Raw genomic sequence first — 21,572 nt, 5'->3', positions numbered from 1 at the left:
CAATGATGGTGCCAACTTGGGCCAGTGAAGCAACATCCTCCACAACTAGACTGAAGAACAAAAGGACAGCAACTTGTCTGTTCCCCTTCCCCCAATCCCCCAGCGCTGTTCCCCTCCCCCCAATTCCCCAATAAAAAAATCTTTAAAAAATAATTGTCACCCCAAGTGCCAATAGTATCCTGCTGAGAAACATTGGGTAGCTGACATTTTTATGTTAAGAGCTATTCACAGAGAAAAAATAAAATGCAGTTGTTTGTGAAGACCCACTGTACTTTCCCAGTATGCAGATTATTAATTCAATATATCAGAAAAACCATAGGATAAAATATGTTCCTTTTAATGAGGTCACACACACTGGTGCTAAAACATATATTCCAGATTCATATAGTGTCCAAAATGAGAGGGCATTGTAAAGTATAATGAAAGAGAAGCTACAGATTTTATCTATCTATCTATCTATCTATCTATATATAGATAGATAGATATATATATAAATAAAACAGGACTGCCAATTAGATAGTTCATATTTTGGGAAAAGTAAACAGTTCCACCTAAGAAGTAGTGATGCTAAGACATAATTGTTATTATAAACAATAAATAGGAACACAAATACTTGGCTGATTTTAACAAGTTAGTTCAAATTCATTTCTCACCTTTTCCTAATCAATCCCCCCCCCTCTCTCTCTCTCTCTCTTTCATTCTTTCAAACTGTTATTTTATGAGATACCTTTTAAATTTTCATTATGGGAGAGGACTAATACTCGGCCAATTCAGAGAACTGAACTCACCACTAATACTATGTAACCAACTCCTCTAGCGCACTGGAACCTTCTCTCAGAGCATGTGAACTGAGCCACGGCCACCGTTAATACGTGAATGTGCTGTTTCATAAACACTGTCGTGCGGTCTGCAACGCTCACTTGTTTGGAACAGACTCCAAGAGTCCCTGCTGCGCGCACATGGATGTCGCTCCACCCTCAGTGCTATTGGCCGCCTACCAACCGCTTCTCCATCGGTCGGCAGATGTGGCCTTTCCTAGTTAGGCATGATTTTGCTAAATGTCACTATTTTGTTTTAAACCTATACTGTCTCCCAGAACCCAGGCAGCACTCCCTCCCCACTATGTTCCCTGCAACAAATATGCTTTCAGATGCTAAAAAGTCAGTGCCCACCATCAAAACACCAGGAAAAGGCACTCGATAGTTTTTGATAAGAAAACAAAGTTCCCCTTATGACAGCAGATGCCACTCCCTGTTGACTTCCCCTGCAATGCAGGGGCTGTCTCTCTATTGCAGAGCTGCTGATTAAGCATTACTGTACCTCTGAAGCATACCTGGATTCCTAGAAGACGAGTCAGAAGCCCCGAGGTCCTGTCCCGTAAAAAAATCTTCCTAAACTTTCTGCCTCATTTTCTCAAGCTATAAAATGGGAACAAAGACCTTGCCTCTTTCACGTATATAACTGAGGACCGCTGGGACCCTAACTGTACAGAGGAGATTGTTAAATCTCTATGTAAACACTGCGTTCTTGAAAGACAGACACAAAAAAGTACTCCTCCGTGATGTTATCTGATCCCAGTCTCAGGTTGTGTTCAAGGAAATAGAACAGAAACGTGTTCCAATTTGCCACGCCACACCCATGTATCAGGTACATAGGAGAGGTTACAGTGAGTGAGCTCATTCTCTAAAACAGAGGTCATCACAGCGGTGGGGGCAGGGCCGGCTGAGAAGGGGGGCACGGGGGNAGGGGTCTGGTCTAATCCTAGAGATAAAAGTGCCAAATCATATAGACATAGCGGCTGTTTTTCTTCTTTCAGCATTATTATCCCCGGGTCACAAAAATGCCTTGTTTTGTAACCCTGCCACGGGTCACCAGACACATTCCCAGCTGAAGAGCCAGCAGCAAGTGTCACTGACTGGGAGGAGGGGTCGACAAGAAACACACTAACGTAGAGCCCATATGGAAAGGAATGCATCTTTAGAGTCAAGAGCCGAGAAAGAGCGCGTGTCCAAGCCGGGAGAGCCAGCAGCAGCGTCGGAGCCTGGGACTCCCAGGACCGGCATTCAAGCAGCGGCTGCCTGCCTGGGAAGCAGACGCAGCCTTGAGAGAAGCGGTGGAAATCAGTACTCACTCTGCGTCAGGCTCCCGGGCCCAGAGACTTCAGCTGGGTTTTTTGCATTCCTAGTTGGGCTCGGCCCCCTCGATTTCAGTTTAAGCTCCAGCGGAGCCCGCAGAGAGCAACTGGGCGGTCCCGGGATGCAACGCAGGCTCCCGCCCTCCTCCCCAGTGATTCGTCACGGGGTGGCTTCCCAGAGGCTGGCTAGCTGAATAAGTGGGCCTGTTAGGCAGGCCACACTGCAGGCTGATGGCAGAGGTCTGCCACTCCTAGGCTGTCACCCTTTGATTCTACCAAAATCAGGGAGCAAGGGTGGGTGCTCTTTGTGAGTGCTCTCTGCAAATACACGCCCCCAAATATCTCTTTCTAAATTATAAGCAAATTAAGAATGACCACCACTAGGGATTCCAAATTACATTTCAAATTGAATCATGAATTTTTTTAAAAGAGCAGTTTAAGTCAGAATTTTACTGAACTATGCATTATGACTACAAAATTCAAAATAAATAAAAATGGGTTTTAATCCATTGAATAAAATAAGAATTCATGAGTCCATACTGCTATAAATAAATGAATAAGTAGATCGGGGGAAAGGAAATACTCTTTCTTATAGAAGCATGCCAGTGAATACATATAAAATGAATGATGGAGTTGAGAGAAAAGAGTCATGAAATTTTAAAAGAAATATGAAAAGCCAATGTTTCCCAATGCCATAAACCAATGACAATAGGCTCTGGACACTGAGCGTGGGGTGTGAGTGGAGGAGGTGGTGGCGGTCAGTGGTTAAGCAGCAGAGATCTTAGACCCATCTAGTGACAGCTGACTCAGGGCAGCATCCAGCCAAGGCAGAGGTGATGGCTAGCTGGCATCAAAAAGATGGGGGCAGGGGGAGGGGGGTGGCTCATCTGCACAGCTTTGTACCCAACATCCACCAAGCAGTCAAAGCAGGTGGGGTCCCTCTGACTTCTGCAAGGTGTTCCTCACAGCCACCTTATTTATTTTCATTTTTCATTCACTTCTGTTAAATAAAGCCAGGAAAGTAGGAGCCCTTCCAACTAATATTTTATAATTCCCTGAGCAGAAGACTCATAAGGAGACTCCTTGTAACTCTTCTGGATCAAAATATAGCTTAAACGCTCCTTTTTTATTTATCATTATTTTCTGTCTTCTTTTTTTTTTTAAACTAAATCTCCGCTCATCTATTGTAGATTTCACTGATGATGCATTTCTCCCTGTGACAAAAACAGCACAGGGCGATTTATTTGGGTCACACCGCAATAGGGATGAGCCCTGGGTCCCACAGTCCCCCGTGTTAGGCAGTGCATCTCCCTCAAGGAAGGCGAGTATTACTGTGCTCCTGAAGAGTACAGATGAGTAATTACATGTTAAAGTAATAAGTTCTCCAAAGCTTCATATCCTGTAAGACAGGAAGTAGCTTCTTTCCTAAGAGACAAAGAGGGACACTAGAGCATCCTGGTAGTCTGTGGCTATCCAGTTTCTGAGGCTCATCCTTTCTCCCAATGTGGTCCTCATGTCATCTGCGTCTGAAACACCTGGGGTACCTATTAAACATATAAAATGTGGGGCCTTACCCAAGGCTGGTGAATCAGAATGTCCTGGCTTGGAACCTGAGAACCTGCATTTAACCAGATGCTCCAATCATGGGTTAGGTAACCTAAGGTACAGGTAGTTGAAACTACCCACTTTCTGCACAATTCAGCATGCTTGCACCTCGAAGTATGGTCGCCAGATCAGCAGCATCAACTGGGAGCTCGTTAGAAAAGTGGAATCTCAGCCTCACCCCAGACTCCCTGAATCAGGATCTTCATTTTAATAAAAACCTCATGGATTCAATATGCACGTTAAAATATGAGAATTACTGCTCTGGAACTTGTTTCCCAAACTCTGGTTATTTGCATATTATCTAGAATATATTTTTTAATCTGCAATAAGCATACTATATTACTTAATATTTTAAAAAATAGATTTACTTTTTAACCTTTAATTTAGCCTTGTCTTAAGCAAAACTATTCATGGGATCATGAGTTTGAAGTGCCACTCCTCTTTCTGAAGTACATTAAAATATATGCATAATTATTAAAATAAAAATGCGTACCTGTTTAACACACAGTCATCTCACAGACCACAGGTGGTCCAAGGACACTGTGGGGTGAGGCTGACACTGAATACAGGAATACCCTCCACAATACACAAAGACTTTACCTAGCCCCTCAATCACATTACAGATGAGAAAAGTAAGCAACTGAGAGAAGAGCTGTGTTGCTAAATTATCACAGCTATTTATGGCAGAACCAGGAACAAAATCACAAAATATATTTTGATGGTGCTTATTCCTTCACACATCTCCCCTCTAGCTGGGAGAAAAGCCGTTTGTACCTTTCTCTGTTTAGAAGGCCTATCATCAATGATTTCCCTTCAGTTCAACTACGTAACTCCCTTGTTTGCCTTTCTGTAGTGGGTATCTTTAACTCAGTATCACACATTTGCAAACCCTCACTACATATTGATAATTTTCCACCTAATCAATACGTGCCTTCCCAAAGTAGAATACAGAACACTCAAAACCGCAGGCTGCCTTGTAGCAAGGTGGAGGCACGTGACTCGTATCGGCCAATCAGATATGCCAAAAGAGAAAGAGCTTGGAAGTGAGCAGTGTGAGGAGGCTGCGCCCTACTGGCAAGTCTGTGTTATGATAAACCTTATTAGTCTTCAAGATTGGCTGTGGCAGAGTTCCTGCCGTCTGGTCCTGGATGTGATAGAAGCTGAGCTGTGGTGGCAGCAGGAGAACCTTCCACAGGGTGGCTGGGCAATGTTTCTGGCTGTGAAACCTTAGATTCCTTCTGGGTTCCTCTACGAGCTACCTGCTAGCCTTAAGAAATTCCTTTTTGGCTTGAACTAGTCAGAGTGGATTCCAATCAGATCTACAGTAATAACCTCAACCGATACATCTTCTTAATAGCTGTGATCTTCTACAGTGAGATTCCTAATGTAGGTTCAACTTTGCTTTCCTCACCTGAATAAGGAAGTAACTAAAACAGAAGTTGCCTGACAATTCTTCCAGCCGTAAAATTGCATGACTGATTTATGAATCACAACTATGTTCACATTGGATTTAATAAGAATCTATATAATTTCTGCAACCTCACTAGCTCTCCTTATGAATTTATCATAACATGAATTTTAAGCACTAAATGTTTTACAGTAATTGTTCTGAGTTAGACATATCTATGCCACTTAAAAGGTTTCAATCTTCCAAGACCAGCACTTCATGGCAGAAGTGATATTATTTGTGTACATAATTACTCATTTTGCAAGAACAGTTCTGCAAAACAAGGTAACTTTTCTAATTATGCATAAGCTCTGGATTTAATATTTAAAACACACTTCGTTTTCTTAATAATTGTTAAAATTATCATTTATTTTAACTTTCACGTTGAATGTGTCCAGATCAAGAAAACCAGGACTAATTCTCACAGCCAATTATATCTACTATTTTGTCATGCCTTCCCTGAATGTGTTGAGATAATATTTTGCCTGTGTGTGTTATGATAATTACTTGTGTAATAAAAGGCTTCAAGCGATCACAAATGCTATTCACCCCCAGCTTTTCTAAATAAGCATGGGAATGATGGTACTGATTTAAGCCCTTTCAATCTGGCATTAAAAGAAGACATAAGCAAGTATTCTCTCTCTCTCTCTCTCTCTCTCTCTCTCTCTCTCTCTATATATATATATATATATATATATATATATATATATATATTTTTTTTTTTTTTTTTTATTTTTTCCTTTTTCTTCCAATACTGTAAGAGTTAAAGAAACGAGAAAGGAAAGAGTGAGGAATTAAATCCTGGGAAAACTAATATTCAGGAAACTGGTGAAGGAAAGTGAGCCAGGTAACCAGAGAAGAAAGAGCACCAGGCAAGAGAAGAATGGATGTAGGAGAGGACAAGGTTTTAGAAGCCAAGGAGAGAATGTCAAGTTTGCCATTAAACACTAAAATAATAAACATGTGGCTAAAATGTCTCCACCTCCCAGCTATGCTCCTCTCCCAGCTTCCTGGGACACAGCAGGCTTTGGGGGATACATCCAAATCCTTTATAACCATTCCAACTCAGAATGATTGGAAGATAACTTCTTGCATGAAAAAAAAAAAAAGACGGAAAAGGGACTGCTTCTTATGACTAAGTTCAAGAAAAAAACCTGAGTGTGATTTTCCACAACGTACAAACCTTCCAACAGTTTTCGTACTAACAATTCTGGAAGTCATTTACAAATGATTCACTAAATCTCACTGGGTTGTGTTTTGCCAATGAGGCTTCTCATTTTTAGAGGTATAATGTAAAGATAAGTTAAATAAAGGTCCTAATATCATAAAAGACAGAATATGTTTGGAAAAATCTTTTTTAGTTAGAATGGCGCTCAACCTTGTGCCTAGCCCCTTCTCATGTCTCAGATGAGTTTTGGTTTTCACACCTTTTGGGGGTTTAGAGAGCAGCCAAGCCTCTGGGAGGCAAGAAAATATTAACTCTTCACCAAACAAGAAACTTGTGTGAGAAAGCACACAGATCTCCTTAGGAGAACCACCAATTTTAAAGAAAAAAAAAATGCTTATTTAAAATAGTTGTACAGACATTCCTGAAATAGATTAAGGTTTTTGATAATCATGGACATACTGGAAGAACACAAGTACAAATCGGCTGAACATAACTATTTAATATATTAAAAACTACTAGTTAAAATCGTAGTGTCTTGTCTTTAAAGGTGACATCTCAGTGATTTTTTTCAAGCGGCAAGGCTTTGAAGTGTTCTATTACCAAAGAATGCTCAGTCAGAGCTTATGAGGTCCAGCATGTCGAGGACCTGGTGTGAACAGGACACTGCGCTCAAACACTACCTGCATCTTACTGGCTTTGTAGTCTTGCTAAGGTTACTTAACCTCTCTGAGCCCTGGTTTCCTCCGATACAAAGGAATAATAATTATAAGGTTGTTAAGGGGATTACATAAAATAATTACATAGCAGGCTTAGCAGAGCCTGGCGTGGTTAATGCTCAGTAAGATAATTTGAATTATTTTCTGAAGAAGTGGGAGGATTATATTTCTACCCAGGGTACGGGCAAAATCCAGTATTATTTATAGATATTTAGGAAAATAATATTTATTGGACACATTATTACATGCCAGTAAAAATAACATAAATGGTTTTACTACGTTTTAAATCATTCAAATCGTTATTAAGAAATTGCATCCCTGGTCCTGGCCTACATCACAAAGCTTCCCTACCTCATACATTTTGCTCCAGCCCTACCAAACCCCTTGTAGATCTGGGTCCCCACTGTGCTGTTTTACAATCCTGCTGTTACCTCTTCTTGGCATTCCCTCAGGAAACCTCTTGTACACCTAATTTCATCTTGACGTCTGGCTCTTTAAGAACTAAAACCGATATAACATTTTATAAGTGGGGGAGGAAGGACTAAAAGGATCAAAGGCCTTGATTGGATGTCTCCCTGGGATGGAAGAACAGATGTGCGAGCACAGGAATTGCAAGAACAGCAATGGAACCAGCTAAAGACTACAACTCTTGGCTTTCTTTGCAATCAGCGTGAGCAAGAATATATCCTTTCAGTCAATTTGGACCATGAGGTTATTTTAAGGATGAAAGCCAAGGCTAGGATGGTGGAGCAGAAAGACAGAAGGTATCCACAATAACACAGACTCACTCGCCATCCCTGCTCTGATTCACCTAGATTCTACTCTTGTTTTATGTGAGAGACCTCTGCATTATTTAAGCCACTTATCTGGGTATCTTATGTACAGCTGAACCGATTCTAACCAATACACAGAAGTTGTTCACACAGACGAAAAAAAAAGAAAGAAAGAAAGAAAGAAAGAAAGAAAGAAAGAAAGAAAGAAAGAAAGAAAGAAAGAAATTGAATCCCCCTTACCCCCAGTACAGAAATGATACTTTGCTCAAAAACTTTCAGTGATATATGGACGCTGTTTACCTTTCCTATAGGCCCCACCCATTAATGATACACCTTAGAGTAGGGGTCTTTTCGTGTTCAGGGAATGACTGACCTTGGTGGCAGGGGCTGTTCCACCAGCGTGGGTTCTGGAGGGTTGACTGCTCCCATGGCTTCTTGTATTTTTCTTGAAAATAGAAAATATTTGTTTCAGTGGGGGAAAACATCTTAACAATGGACTCAAATTTTCGCAAATAACTTCTCAAGCAAAAATCAGTCTAATACACTAAGCACACACAAAAATGAATATCTTTTAATATCTTTGCCTGAGACTATATCAATATTGAAAAGAAAGAGTAGGTTGAATAAATCCCAGTTGCTCAATATTCAATGACTTTGGAGAACTGCAAAAATCCTCACATGGGCAGCTGCTATTCCCCACCACAGCGCAGTCCCAGAAACACCACTCAGCATGGAGCAGTTGCTTTACCTCTCACAGTGCTGTCGAGAGTACATCAGTACCCGCTCTGTGGAGGGTGACAGAGCAGTAAGCATCAAAGATGTAGTACTACTTCTAAAATTTTGTCTTTAGGAAATAATATGAGAAGAGCAAAAGCTTTTCTCCTCAAAGGTATCACAGTATTATACCATCAAAAAGCTGAAGACAATATAGATAGCAATAAATGTTTGTTGAGTGCTTACCAGGCAATTATTCTATTAGACTAAAGCAATTTAGAGAATAATGCTCTAATAAAAGAACATATGACAGCATTATTGTAAGTGCTCTAAGCATTTTAAGTACCATGTATAATGACTTCATCTTCGCATTGAAGATGCGAAGCTGGTAATATTGCTATCCCCATTTTATAGGTGAGGAAACTGAGGAATGGAATGAGTACATAATGTGGCCATGGTCACAGCTAGTAAAAGGCAGGATGTCAGCTTCAGACCCTATTCTCTTACCTACCTATCCTGCTCTGGTAATTGGGGGTTATGCTATGGACAGCTCCAGGATGAAATATGCGATTATTAAAAATCATGTTGAGAAGAACCTTTCATTAAATGAAAATATATTATTCATATTTTATATAAAGAAAAGATTGTAAAATAGCATGTAGAGTATGATCTTTGAAGTTCATATGGGTTATTTTCTGATGGCAGAGATAAAAATGATTTTTTAAAGATATTCTTCACTGAGCTTTTTTGTATTTTCTTATGTAATTATAACTATTGAGCTGACAAAAGGACAATAAGTAGGGGGGAGGGAAATGTAAAATACACAGTTGCTTTCTCAATAAGGCCTTGATACCTTATATCTGTTATGAATATCTATATTTCAAAGAAGCAAGCATATAACTATGAAGTTTTATCATACAAGATGGTGAGATTCTGATCCATCTATAAAATGTGAATAACGTACTCTAAACACAGAATGCAGGAGAGATGGTGATACACTAACTAGCTGACATATAACACGTTAAAGAATTGTATGACTATGAAGCAAAAATTTAAAAAAATAATTGAGAATGATTTGGTTTAATTCTTTAACATTTAGCAACATTTAAAGTGCTTAATTTTTTTTTTTTAATGCCTGCCATGAAAGCAGAAGCCTTCTTTTCCTTCAGGGTAAATATTGCCTTAGCAAGAAGAAAAAACAAAACTTAGTTTGCTGTCCTCAAAGTATAATCTCTATGTGTCCACTGGCTGACCATTCCCTGAGCACTTCAGGAAGATCACCAGGATGGACAGCAGGGTGGGCACATTTTATAAAATGGTATCTAAGGATCCTCAGAGGCATTTGCAGGACTCCCAGACTCCTGGGCACCACCTGTAGACTAAATAAATCATCTCTCCCAGGCATACGCACACTACCTCAACCAAGGGAAGAAAAATCTTAGATAACTGTGAAAGAAATAAAAGAGGATTCTAAAAAGCTAGTAATGGGAGAATGATATGGGAGATGGCGAAAGGAGGGGATGGCCTAAATTGTATCCATTTTGCAAGTCTGTTGTCAAAATATAAAGTGTATTAACAAATAGCTTCTGATAACCACAGTGTGTACATGGATTGGGACTGGACATAAGTAACAAAGACAAGAATACAGCAATGGGGTTGTTCATTTTAACCCATTATCTTTTCAACCTCCTCATTTTCCAGAGAGGAGACTGAAGCCCAGAAAGTTCACATCATTGTCAAGTGTGCCCCAGCTGCGCAGCACTGCAGCTACGAGCCTTTGGTCTCAGCTATGATCAAGGAAGTTCACAGTCCAATCCTGGGCTAACTACAGCTCCCATTCATTACATCAAAGGCTGCACATTGAAGCCTGGCTCATCTGTAAATGAATACCAACCAATACAACATATCAGCTAGGATTTGCCCATGAGAATTTAAAAGCTTGCCTTTTGGCTGAGTTATAAAAATACTAAGTTAAAAATAATAACCATTTCAACACATGCTGATTTTTGTTTTACTTCTATATCAACTCAAGGTTTACTTTTAAAAAATGATTTACTAATAAATTCAATGTCTTTTAACTCAAAAGGTGACTCAAAAGTTGAGGATCCCTCAGCTTTCTTGTGGGTATGACTTGTCACCCCATGAGACACCTGGATTACCTAATCTGCAAGGGACCGATTTAATTCATTGAAACAAGAGTAGAATTTGTAAAAGTGATCTTTCTTTATATTTTTATCTAACAAGTATTTATTAAGCCCTTAGTCAATGTCAGGCACTTAAAACACAACAGAAAGCTTAGAAACACACACACATATACCAAAACAGACTCCTTATGCTCAAGTTAGTAACCAACATTTAATTACAGATTGTTTGGCTGATATATAAGACTTGGTTCTCTTTCTCCAATTATGTCTGACTTCATGCATTCCTCCTCCACTCATTCACTCACTCACCGGACAGACATTTATTGAACCCTGGCAATGAACCTGATGATATTCTAAGCCCTGAGGATGTAATGACCAATTAAACAGAAAAAGGACCTACTCTTAAGAGTGCTTACATTCCAGTTGGAAGACTTAGACTCTAAATAAGTCAACCAAAAACAAGATTATTTCAGCAAGTGATATGTGCTGTAAAGACACTAAAATAGGGTAATGTAACAGAGAGTGACTGGCTGAGGGGTGCTTCAAACAGGATAGACAAAAGTGATATTTGATTGAGACCTAACTGAAAATAAACCAATCATATAAATATGGGATGGGGAAGGGGAGGCATTCTAGGTAGCTAGAGTAGCATGTGCAAAGGCCCTGAGGTAGGAATGAGCCTGGCAAGCTGGCAGAACAGAAAGAAGTGAGTGCAGGTGAAGCACGGTGAGCACAGGCATATGAAATGAAACAGGATGCTGAATCAAGATATTTAGTCTGAAGTGACAGAGGTTTAGGATGGCCCTACAGGCAGGTGTGTTTGAGATCATCAGTTTCTTCCAGCTCTGGCCTACATCCTGATCTCTGGGTGCCATTAGCTCTCGTGAGTCCGCCCTTGACTCCAGGTGAAAAGTTCTCAAAGTCTTCTGGCTTCAGGTCACATCCTGCTTAGTTCTGCAAGTGCCATTTCCTTACCATCACCACTGATCTTTAGAAACTCCACTCTGGCCTAGACATATCCCTCACCTGGCTAGGTTTTCATCTCTCTAACCAGTGATAGGGCTGGGTCTACCCTAAGATAGAACAGAATTCATCTACTCATAGAAAGGAGAAACTCTCGAAACAAGCTCATTTGGCTATGACTCTGCATTTATCCAAACATACAGATGTGCGCTAGTCTCTAAAAGATTATGATGTTAAATGAGGATACCAATACTATGATAATTCAAATTCTGAGTTAAATTCTCTTTCCCATAAACCTACAGGCTTCTAGGTCATTGACCAGATTTTTCCTTGCAAAAGAATCACATTCCTTCTAATTTACGAGCACCTCTTTAACTCAAGTTTTATAGAAAGGACACTGTCGGGAACAGCCTGCCCTTCATCCCTATATGTCAAGTCACGGGCCTGATGGAGTCATGCCCTCTTTGCAGCGCAGCATGTCACAGGGCCTCAGCTCTAACAACCGACAGGGACAGATGTGCCATCCTCCATGCCCTATGTGCATCTACTGGACTTAAACTTTAGGACACCAAGTCTGGGCCATTACATTATGCTGGTCCACAGTGTAATCTCTGCTGCTCTGGCACAGGCTCCTGAGTGCACAAAGGCCCTGTCTCTGTGGACTGTGAATCCACACTATCTACCGTAAGCAGCCTCCCCCACTTCCAAAGTGGCTTAGTGTCTGCCAGCCAAGAGATTCACAAAGGAGGCACCGCATGCTTTAGCAGAGAAGTTCAACAAAGAATGCCCAGATTAGATCAATCCTATCTGCAGTTGTAGAAAGGCATGGAAAGAATAATTGCATACCTTTTTTGTATGTCCATTGTAGCTGATAATAAAAATGTTTACTGAATGAATCAGAACTCGACTCTTAAAATCTGTTTTCAAAGAAACAATGAAGTGCCAAGCGTCAGGCAAAGAGTTGCCATGTCACTATCTCCTAAAATCTCAGGAAAGGCCCCTGACTGAAGCCTCATGTCATCCTGAGACTCAGTGACTCTGCAAACAAAGGTACCGCATTCTCTAGAATAATGGTCCTAACGTTTGATACGAGTTTATGTGGTGGGAATCCTGGCTCCACCAAATGTCAGCTATGAAACCTTGGGCACATTTATGAATATTTCAAAACACGAATTTTCTCATCTGAAAAATGGAATGGCCCTTCCCCTACCTCAGAGGGAGACTGTGACGATGAAATGAGATGAGGAAGGGCCTTTGGTTTGTGGCCGACAGGTGGGAAATCCCTGCTCTAAAGAGAGAGGCCCAAAGTCCTTGGACAGGTAGCAATGGAACAGACTGCTCTCCTTAGGGCAACCCCAGTAGGCCTAGTTTGAACTCATGAGGAGTCTTAGTGGCTGTTGAGAATTTCCATGACCTTTTATTATTTATATAATCAGAAAAAAATAACTTTTTTCATTGGACAGAAAAAAGTGGTATTTTTTCCTTAGAACCAACCATGATTCTAATAACTGACACAGTTACCTTGGAAACAGTTTGATCCTTTTGAGGTTTGCTTTTCAGCCTTGTTAGGTTAACAAGAGTGGCGTTCAGAGCAGGAATAACTTTTTTTCAATCCAGAGATGATGCCCTTCTGAGTACTCGACCTAATGATTCTGAAATGGGGGAACATGTCCTGTTCCTGGTCCTGTGTGAACTCTGGGGAGCCCACTGACAGACACAGTACGATTGCTCGATACATGGTGGCTGGGGGGGGGCCGGACCACATGCAGCGTTAACGCTGAAAGGTAGTCCCGCCGAGTGTGGCCTACCGGAGCCAGAGCCAGGTCCTAGTAGTCCTGCATCAGGTGTCCAAGAGGAAGGCCCCTCTGGACCTTGCTCTGAAGGGTCCCACAGGGGTGACATTGTCACACAGGTCTGTGGGGGAGCAGGGAGGGACTCAGGGTCATCACAGTCTGCAGGAATAGACGCGACCTCAGTGTGTCTCCCGAGAGTTGCAAGGGCTCATCCAACATGCTACAGGGTATCAGGTCAAGATATTGCAATAGAGGTGACTTCAACAGTTTTGGTTGCACATTTAAACATGAGCAGAATATCTGGACAGCACCAAAACTCATTAGTATAGGAACAAAGAAGTCAGTCAGCGAGGGCCAGGCTTATGACTGAGAAAAATTTAACAACCCTACTCTAAAACTGTGCTCGAGTAACTTTAAGAGTAAATGAAAGAACTTAAGTTTGTAAGCTGGGCCACATCCTTCTTTCAAGTACATGTTTGTTTCCCTTTTATATTAATGACGCTCTTATGTAAGGAAATTTAGATTCAAAAGAGAGGAGTGTTCCTACCTGAGACAACTAAAAAAAACCCAGACAATTACATGAAACAGTGGTTTTCAGACACCGGACACCAGGTGGCACCAGACAGTGTTCCCTGAGAGGGAGACAACGGAGGGGCCCTATGGTTGCACAGCTTACTGCCTGAAGGGTTTCCAGGTTGCGGGAACATGGAACTGGTGGAAGAGCCCAGGAAGAGCCAGTGGTCTCTCTGGGCTGAGGGAGGGTGCTGGGAGTTCCTCAGGCCAAGGGAGCTCCGGGGGGAACAACAGAGAGGAGAGCTGCAGAGACAGCTCCAGAGATCTGCGCATGCCTGCCCAGGAGGAAACCCCGAGTCTGGGGAAAGGAGGCCCAGGGGGAGCAGAGGCATACTCACTGGGGCTCCCACCGGCCAGGAACAGGATGTGTTCCCAGCAGTCAGAATCACTGCGTAGAGCACGCAGAAGGAAAAGTCAGTCCTCCTCGGAAGGCTGCTCTGGTCTAGCCAAACAGAGCTTAAAAGCAAACCCCAAAGGATCAAACTGTAACTTAACTGTGTCCCAGAAGAAAACTTAAGGCAACAAGAACAATAAGCAAGCACCCAGCAGATGAAATTTACATCTGTTTGGCATCTAATAAAAAACTGCAAGGCATGCAGAGAAGCAGAAAAATACAACTTTGTTTTCCACATACAGGAAAATATGATGTTAAAAAAGTATAGTATCTTGACTGCAGTGCTGGCCACACAAATCTACATCTAATAAATTGGCATAGAACTCATATACACATATTGGACCCATGTCAACTTCCTAGTTTTGTATTGTACTGTAGTTACATTAGACGTAACCAATAAGGAAACTGAATGAAGGGTACATAGGACCTCTCCATACTATCTTTGCAATGTCCTGGGAATCAATAATTATTTCAAAATAAAAAGCTTCTTAAAAGTATGTTAAGCAGAGACACAGACGATACTTTAAAAAAAAAAAAACACCACCCAAGTCAAACTTTTAAAGATAAGAAATATAGTGTCTGAGATGAAAAATACCCTGGGATTAGGATCCAATGAGACCCTGAAAAAGAAAAGATCAGCGAACTTAGAGACATTGCAATAGAAACTACCTAAAATGAAACAGAGAGCAAAGGAATAGATGATAGAGAACTTAGAATCAGTGAGCTGTGGGACAACTTCGAGCAGCTAATATATGGATAACTGCAGCCTCCGAAGAAGAGGATAGAGTTGAGGAAATGAAACAAAATATTTGAAGAAATCATGGTCAAAACACTTTCAAATCTGATGAAAACTATAAACCCACCAATCCAAGAAGCTCAACAAATCCCATGTAAGAGTGAGGGGTTGGGTAAGAAGAAAGACACATGGGTTTTAGGTTCCCATTCCTCAAAGACTTCTGGTGATGATAAAATATCCAGGTGCGGGGTGAGAGCATTTCCCAGCCATGAAGTTGGTCAGAACTCCTGCATCTTCCAATCTAGTGATTGTCTTCTCCATCCCAAAGTGCAGGGGAAAGGAGCTAGTCCATTTTTCCACCAAAGTAATCACAGGTATTCCCTGGGGAGCCCTCAGGCGGGAGCAGGCCAGGGGATTCTCCAGCCGGCAACGATCCATTAGTCACAGACCGGATGTTGTAAGTGATGATATTTCTGAGCGCACAAATACACAAGAACTTTCGCATTAAATGAATACTGAAACCTTCAGAAGTTCGACTTGGCAGCTGGCATGCTCAAATAATTGCTCAAGATATTTCTGAAGCCCTGTCTCTTGAACTGACTTCAGGAACTACAACATGTTATTCGATTATCCTTAGAGGAAAAACAAATATTTATCCTCTGAACAGAGATTAAAGTTTCTGAAACTACCAAAAGTTAATCAGATTCATGCCTGGTAAATATGGGAAGGTTATCAAACTGTATAATATTGATTTTTGTGGAAAAACTATTGAGGCGAAGATGAAACTTGCGCTCTGAATGTAAAAGTGGAATTAGTTTCAGAATTCTCTGAACAATGGAGAACACCTTAACTATATACATGTTCAGGCTACTACTGAATGTTGTTTTATTGATCTGAGGTCACTGTTTTCCTTCTTCTTTCATGCCTCTTGCATACAGCTGTATCTTAAAATAAGTATAAGAAATTAATTGAAAGTACTTTTTTTTCTTTCTTAGCATTTTCCAATCAGTACATTTTTAGATAAGGGGTGTCTTAGGCTTGATGAAATGTAGTTTTCAGGATAAAAACTCTCATTAAAATATATGTTTTGACATATTTGTTAACAAATCAGTTCCTTTAATTATTAGTCACCCTATAAAATGACAAGAAACATTGTGTTTCTGCATGAAAACACATGCTTTATTGGAAAACAGTATCTAAAAAAAGATTCCTTCAAACGGGTATGCAGAGTCCCCAACACTAGCCATTATAAAGCTGTAACTCTAATTTACAAATATTCCTTCACACTGTGGTTGTAAATAATCTACAAATAAGCACAAGTTGGTTGTATTACCAAAAGAAGTATAAATGTGTGCTACCACAAATGCAGTGCAATAAATAGGATATGCTGGCCCCCAGGAAACACTGGAAGTAAGTCATAATACATAAGTCTTATCATTAAGTCCTAACATCACATAGAAACTCACTACTGAATGAAATGTCCCATGCATAATGGCCTTAATAGCACACGCTATGTAGCCACACTTCAGTGACTTTTTTTTTCTTCTGATTACTCAGTGCCCATTCATCAAATCCAAGCCAGCTCAAATCTTTCTATTATAGTTCTGAGGTGGCTGCACTGACTAGGAGTTGGCAGAGTACCATCCTCTCCTGCCTCTGTCTCTGCCGTGACTTAGGTTCCCTCCATGCTGCATTTCCTGTCTACAAAGAGGAAATAGCTGTCCCTACACTTTGTTACATTTTAGATTCCTGGGAATTGGAATGGTTTAATCTTGCTTTATGATCTTCTTGAATGAAAACCAGGAACAACACAAGGAAGAAAGAAGGAAAGAGTGAGAGAAGTGAGTTCCAAAAATTGACAAGAGTAGTACGTCTATGGAGTTGGCCTGAAGTAGAGTCCTTCAAACTGGTAATATTATGAATAGTATCAGATACTAGTTAAACGCGCCACTACTAAATAACTGTGTGACCTTGGACAGGTACTTAACCAAGCTGTTCCTCAAGTCGCTCCTCAGAAGAAAGCAGTTGTTGTAAGAGGTGTATGTGTATGTGTGTGTGTGTGTGTGTGTGTGTGTGTGTTGATCTCTAGTTCTTAACAATAGTATTTACATAATTTTCTTCCCCTCCTGTCAATCTATTTCTCACTAAGGTGTTAATAATTAATACAGTATCATCCCTCCTGGGAATACCCACAAGTTAAAAAAGGGCCCAAAGGAAGGCATTGTTCAACTCAAAGGTTAAGGAAGTTGCTAATGGTGGAATTTCAGACATAAACAAGCCAACAGGGAAAAACTTATTACTTGATGCCTCCTAAAAATATCTACTTGATAAAACTGCCCCTTCAAGGGTGGGGATGTATCTCTACGCTTCTTTAAATTGATGTCACATTTTTCTTTTGTTTTTCTTTATATTAACATATGTGTGTACTTTACAAAGGGAAAGATCCTAGTTTTATTCAGATGCCAAAGCGACCATGAACTAAAAATATTTAAGAATCCTTACCATCTCATCTGCCTTACTGCTTACATACTCATTCTCTGTCTATATCTAAGAAATGCACTTCTATTCCAACAAGCGTGCGCGCACACACACACACACACACACACACACAGAAGCAGCAACAGCAGCCTTCCTCTCAAAATGTATCTTAGGAGTTCCCAGGGGAACAAGTTCACATGTAAAACATGTCTCTCTTTAAGGTCCTAGCAGACAAGTGCATAGATTTAGTTCTGATGATTGTTAAAACGCCTTCTTCCATTTATTCTTTTATTATCTATTCTGTTTACTATTCTTTTCCCTCTCATTAAGAAAAAACACATTTAGAATAAAGAGAAAAATAGAAAGAAGAAAATATAAGTAACTCAAAATCTTGCCATTCAAGAAAAGTACTTTCAGTTACTTTTCTATTTTTATGCAAATACAAAAATGTGCATAACATGTTATAAATATGTTCTATAAATGTAATTGTAAATCTTTCTTTATTTTAACCTAATATAGACATTTTCCTCTATCATTAAATGTGTTCAAAGTGTGGTGTTAAAGATGCCTCAGTCACTACGTCTGTACCATAAATTCACCAACTTATTACTGCTGTACATTTGTTTCTCCCCTAGTTTGTTATTATGATAAATAAAGTTGTGATGAACATACTTATACAGAGCCATAAAGCACACCTCTGATTACATACTTGGAACAAATTCCTAAAGTTGGAATTTCTGGGTCAAAAGGTTTAATTGTTTTTCTTATTCATGACTTTCAGTCGCTTATTTCACATTTCTAAATATCATCTGTGTTCTTATTAAAGGAAAAACCTCATCACATTTCTAACATTTCCAATCTTATAATTTGTAAGTTTTAAAATAGTTGAATAAAATTGACATAAGAAGCCAAAATCAAGCCTCTTTCTTAAAATACACACACACACCTAACATATGCTAATTCACAAAGTCAACAGTTGATTACCACTTCTGAGGTGAGAAACACTTTATCAGTTTTGAACTGTACTATAGTAAAGAATTTCCTCCTTTGAACCACTGGGTGTCCCTTGAACCATACAGTTAGCACTCGGGCAGACAAATAGCACCATATGCTATCTAAGAAGGATTTCAGCAACATGCCCTCATTATCTTTTTTTTTTTTTTTTTTTTTAGCTGAGCCATCCTGCCACCTTTTGGCAGCTCAGCTTGGGCCAGGCATCAAAGTGCTGTTGCTCAGAGCTCACTCAAACTCTTGAGCAAGCTCTTAACCAACTGAGCCACTCAGCTGGCCCCTCATTATCTTTTAAATGTGTTATTTAAAAAAATTTATTAGTCATTCAGCTTTCTATGCAGCTTTCGTTATTCAGCGAAATGGATTTTACTGAGTCTAACTCAGTGTTGTAAGAAAGGAAGCAGAAAAAGATGAATAACAAAGTAATGTTCAGAAAAGCAATTTTTATCCCAAGTATTAAGTGAAACCCAAATTGGAACGTGAATATTAGATCATGTTAGCTCTCAATTTCCAATAAAAGAAATGTGATTCTTCAAAACTGTATTTGCAATTTTCAGATTTCAAAGTGATATATTTTGGAATGCACTAAAGTTCAAAAAATTCTGCTCCTTGAGCTCTAATTAGACAACTTAGGAATCAGAAGATGACTGCAAAGGAAAACGCCCAGGGATGCCAACTGTAATGTGAACAACCAACCAGGAAGTCTACAGTCCTAATGAGTGAGATAAACATATGTTTAGAATTCACTCGTGAGTTCTTTCCATATAATGTCTCTCTTATTTGCTATCGTTCAATTAATAAATGAATCCATTTAGTTATAAACAACTGGAAAACAATTCCAGAAATCTGTACCATGTGATACATCTTGGTCACACTTAACTCTTTTTGTATAAACAAACAATGATTTCAACTTCTTTTTTTTTTTTGGCTTTATCTGATGTTCATTACGTAAATCCATGGATTACAGTACTGAAAGAGAAGAGTCATCTATGCAGAATCTCCACTTACTCAACACTCTCATAATCGTAACGGAAACAGCTCCTACAACATCCCAAACTCCAATCAGGGGCCCCCAGTCAATCTGGAAATACCAGCCTAGACCCTTCTTCCAGCATTCCCATTGATGACGCTGCAACATCCAAGCTCTCCTACCTTTGAATTGCTGCTTCTTTGACCTGTTCACTAATTTCGCCTTCCTGCCCACTACATGCAGGCATTTATCAACCTTTGCTTTGGGTTTCTCTCTTCTCTCTCTCTACACTCTTTTCTTCAATAATTTCAACGAAAAATTTTGGCAGCGAGGGTTAGAAAGGAAGATGGAATGAGAGCTTGAGCCGTTTCATAGGAACTATTTTAAAACTGTTTATGATGAGGAAGGCTGAACCAATATGGAGTTGAAAGAGGAGTCATTAAATAAAGAGTAAAAGTGAAGTGACAAGGTCCTAGGAGAAGCGAGGAGAATGGAGTTAGGATCTGCTTCCTCCAACCAAAGTCTCCCACATGGTCCAATAACTCTCTGAAACTGCAGCACTCTTAATGAGCTTCAGAAACATGCTGTCTCCAGAACATGGCAGAGCAGAGCTGGCCCAGCGGCTGGGGTAGGAAGGGCATCTTAAAAAACCAACCAACAAACAAACAAACAAAAGAAATACTTATGTGTGCCAAGTCCTGTGCTGTGCACTTTATAAGAATTATCTCAGTGTTCCTCAAAATGTGCTTAGAAGACATGAGTCATCTGGAGTAAATGGTAAAAATACTGATTGATCCCACCTTGATCTGCTAAATCAGAATCTCTGGAGATGGGGCCCAGGACTCTGAATTTATCATATTACCTCTAAGTGATTCTTCGGTATGTTAAAATTTGAGATAACTGTGTTATCTCAGGTAATGTCCTGGAAAATGAAGAACAGAGAGTTTTAAATAATTTTTTATGATGCTAATACACTGCTCTACACATTTACTAAACATTCTGTACGAATGCCAATTAAAACATAAAAAAATTTTGTGATGTCAACTTTCCATGAGGTTTTGCTTTCACAAATGAACTGTTTTTATCAGGTTATAACAAGCTATTATGCACAGTGTTATATGATAAAGTACTGTTGACTTTATGACAAGAATCACACGTATTGAGTCCTTAAATGATACAGGTATCTTGCGATGGGCATGATTTCAGGTTATTGTCCCTACTGAATCAGTCATTCCCTTATCTTTGAGGAGCTAATAAAGTCTAAAGAGAACAATAAAAACATAAACTTTAAAACAGGATACTTCAGGAATAATATTTAATCAATCTGTTCATCAGGTTCCAGGACTTATGATCTACTTCAAAGTCAGAAGATTTAATTTCCATTCAATTTCTTTGACATTTTGTAAACATTTGATTCCAACTTCATATGCCACAATTTTTGTGGGACCTAAGGCTTAGATTTACACTCATAAATTCAAAGCACAACAACAAAGGATATATTATTGTTGTATGAAACAACATTGATATATTTATATGTCATTTTATAGCAGCAAAATGCTTAGTTTTTATTAGCCATTCTATATCAAATGATATAATATTTTGTACATCACAGATTCTTATTTTAAAAGCATATTAGTTTCATATTCATGTTAAAGGTATATCCTTAGCTTCTGATAAAGCAATTCATTGAATAATAGTGACACAGAAGGTCTCTACCCTAAACACAGCTATTAACTTATGTTTCTAGGTGTTACACATAGTTGTTTTAAATCAAAAGGACTACTAAGCTTAATGAACTACCAAACTTTCTTTCTTAATGGGAAAGTCTCTGCAATATATAATCAACAAAGGAATTTGAGTCCAGTCCCATCCTGTGATTAGAAGTCAGTAAGGGGCTCACTTTTCTTGCCATGCAAGCTCTCTTTTATTGCCCTAATAATTAGTAATCATAAT

At 39.6% G+C, this 21,572-nt stretch overlaps 1 protein-coding gene across 1 annotated transcript in view; it reads right to left on the bottom strand.

Annotated features, from left to right (window-relative positions):
- CAST (calpastatin) overlaps nt 1–21,572 on the bottom strand; it is an 87,115-nt gene that overhangs the window by 44,470 nt on the left and 21,073 nt on the right. The window contains exon 3 of the mRNA XM_019656271.1: nt 8,217–8,288. Coding sequence (XP_019511816.1) covers nt 8,217–8,288 — 72 coding nt within the window. The remainder of the gene's footprint in view (nt 1–8,216; nt 8,289–21,572) is intronic.

Source organism: Hipposideros armiger, unplaced genomic scaffold (genome assembly GCF_001890085.2).
Source record: "Hipposideros armiger isolate ML-2016 unplaced genomic scaffold, ASM189008v1 scaffold_257, whole genome shotgun sequence".
NCBI lineage: Eukaryota > Metazoa > Chordata > Mammalia > Chiroptera > Hipposideridae > Hipposideros > Hipposideros armiger.
This window is presented reverse-complemented; position numbering and strand designations above follow the sequence as displayed.